Raw genomic sequence first — 2940 nt, forward strand, 5'->3', positions numbered from 1 at the left:
AAGTGTTAACGAGCAGTTGGTGTACCTAATAAAGTGGCCGGTGAGTGTATGTGGAGTTTATGAAGGGTTCAAAATCCTCCCACTCAGTTCACTGCGGTGTGAAAAACACAGACAGAACCTGTGGGTCGAGTTTGCAAACTCACTGGCTAACTCTGGATCTCTACTCATTCCTTCCGAGGAAAAAGCTCAACAAAGCTTTGAAAACCGCCTGAAAAAAAAGTCAGCAGATTCCAAACGCTTGGAAATCAGAAGGATAGAAGAAGCAATGATTAAATAGAGAAATGCATGCGCTCAGACGAGCAGTGGTCGAACAGGTGATGCAACTATCAGGTGAAGCCAAAAGGTAAACCAGAAGGTAATAGATGAAACCAGGAGCAACTGAACAGTGGCAAAGGTCAAAAAACATGGAGTTGCAGCAAAAAAATACACTCCCCATTTCTCAACAGCAATACAACCGGCTGTGTATTATTTGGAGAACATGTTATTCTATTTATTTATGTATGAATGTGGTAGTGCTGGACATCCGTATTTCCCTGTCCTGAATTTCCGAACACTGAGATTGAATTACACGGCGTATAATTCAGTCTGGTAAACCGCCGTGTAAACAACCTATCAATCTGACTGGCCAGGCTACAGAATCACAGCTGCCAGAGAAGAGAATGACTAAAATCTGTCTAGTCTTTATAAATGATCCATGTTTCATTTAATGTCTGATATCTAAACTCTTGTGGCTTCAATACATTATATATCATCCAGTATATTTGGCCCATTAGTGGAGTTGATGAGCCTTAGAGGGTCCAGTTGTGTCTGTGGGAACATCAGCCATGCCACTGTGTGCAGCGCCAACCTGCAGGTGTTTCATCTGCTCTGTGTTTGAGCCGTACTGTCGGACTGGGAGAGTGATGAATGACAGGCACCACTGCTGACAGATGATAGAGCCAGTCAGTTCACTGCTCATCTTTTTAGGCATGAGCCCTCAAGGACAATCTATAGCAGAAACTCTTGTTTGAACAGCCTGACAAAGTTGTTAGAGTTTTGCATAATCTAAACGAACAGTTCTAGGAGTTTGTCACACTCTCAGAATTTTAAAGTAATATTCAATGGTAGCTAGCTACTTTCTTATTGTACTAGTTTCCACAATTGGAGCTCTAGTCCACATTGTCTCTTTTTGTCTCATGACTAACTTTAAATGATTGGTTTGAGATAATTTGGTTGATTTTTAAAGGTATCTGTATATGGAATGTTGTGACAGAGCAGGTTTCCTGGTAACTAGATGAAAGCAGGAGTTCAGAGCTGTGGTGTGAATGGAAGTAAAGAATGTAGGGAGCAGGAAAGGCAGATCGGGACGATCGCCGGTCAGGATGCGACCGAACAAGGCTGCGAGGAGACAGAACGCATAGAGATTAAGAAGTGACAAAGTTTTCAGGTCATGTGAGGAATGAGAGCAGATCGTTGCTTCTCAGTCACACTGTGGGAAGACGCAGGGGAGATGAGATTCCAGTGAGCAGCAGGCGGCAGAGTTTGGGTAGTTATACTGCAGAGGCTTGATGAATGATGCTTCCCAGGTGTGCAGGCGGAAAAGAGACTTTGGAAAATGATGCCTCTTATTTACTCACATACTGTCACACACAGAAAACATGGGGGAGGATGAACAAGAGAGCGAACTGACATTCAGGAAGAGGGGAAAGGAAAGGAAGCCACAGGCAGTGAAAAAGGAGCAATGAAAGCTGCACTACGTCAGGAGAAAACAGCGGAGTTGAAAAGTACTAATCCTAAAACAAACATTTAACCGACATCAAATCTCAACTAGGATTTAAACAGAATAATTTCTCTCCCCCCCCACCCCCCCACCCCCCAATAACCCTATGGACCCGGTGACTAAACAAGAAGTTTGTCAAGAAAACTTTAAATGATACAACTACTATCTTCATATTTCTGTCTTTTCTTTGTCCCACAGCTGGATCTTCAACTCTGAAGCTGCGGCAAGTCGAGTTCAGCATCGGTAAGCCTCTGATCCACCACACCGTTATTACATCATAGGATGGGCATTATGGCAGAGTGTGAAGTGCAGATAGTTTATGTCTTTCTTTCTCTCTCTGTCTTTTCTGTCTGTCCCTCAATGTCTGTCTCTCCTTCTCTCTCTCTCTTTCTCTTTCGGTGTTTTGCAGATTTTTGTTCTCCTTGCGCAAAATAACATTATTTGTATCTGGGTACACACAACTGGACCTTAGAAACTTTAATGAAAACTGCCCAGGAAGAAAATAAGCTAAGAAATTTTTTTAACAGATAAAGTTTATATGGCTTTAGTGTTGAGAGGGTGCTGCAGTTTAGTTTTTTTAGGATCACTCATAGATGAGACATTGAAAAACAAATCTCACATAGCAAATAAAAGAAATAGGATTTTTTTTTTTACTTTGCAGGTTTGAACAATATCAAACATAAGCTATATTACAAAGCAATAATAATACTTTGTTTTTATGTGATATTGGCCGTATTAGAGTTGTGCTATTTTGGTAATTTAATGCATTTATTTATTGTATCATAGACGGCCATAAGAATAATTAAGGTTTCGGCTCCAAAAAGAGAACACCACAGGACTGTTTCTAAAGTCATGAATATTAAAATGTATGCATTACAAACACTATTAGTTCTGCAGATGGCCTTTTAGCACTTGCTCTGCCAAAATTTTTACCGGAAATAATGAGAGAGGTAGAAGACAGAAAAGGGACTTCTAACAGCCCTTTGCAAAGACCATACTCAAACAAATATGTTTCTGCAGCTAGAGTCAAACAATGATACGCCTGGAAAATGATTTCACTGCTGTTCAAATGTGCTTCTGTTTAAACAATAACAATACTGTAACAGGACATTTTAAATTGTATAAAAGCGGGTGTGAAAATGTTTAGATTTGACTTATTTTGGGTTTAAAGTTCTGTTTTG

The 2940-nt window shown here is 40.4% G+C and overlaps 1 protein-coding gene across 1 annotated transcript in view; it reads left to right on the forward strand.

Annotated features, from left to right (window-relative positions):
* The window catches only part of inpp4b (inositol polyphosphate-4-phosphatase type II B), a 244589-nt gene that overhangs the window by 25196 nt on the left and 216453 nt on the right, over positions 1-2940 (forward strand). The window contains exon 2 of the mRNA XM_015371659.1: positions 1958-2002. Coding sequence (XP_015227145.1) covers positions 1958-2002 — 45 coding nt within the window. The remainder of the gene's footprint in view (positions 1-1957; positions 2003-2940) is intronic.

Source organism: Cyprinodon variegatus, unplaced genomic scaffold (assembly GCF_000732505.1).
Source record: "Cyprinodon variegatus isolate N-32 unplaced genomic scaffold, C_variegatus-1.0 Scaffold61, whole genome shotgun sequence".
In the NCBI taxonomy this organism is placed as follows: Eukaryota; Metazoa; Chordata; class Actinopteri; order Cyprinodontiformes; family Cyprinodontidae; genus Cyprinodon; species Cyprinodon variegatus.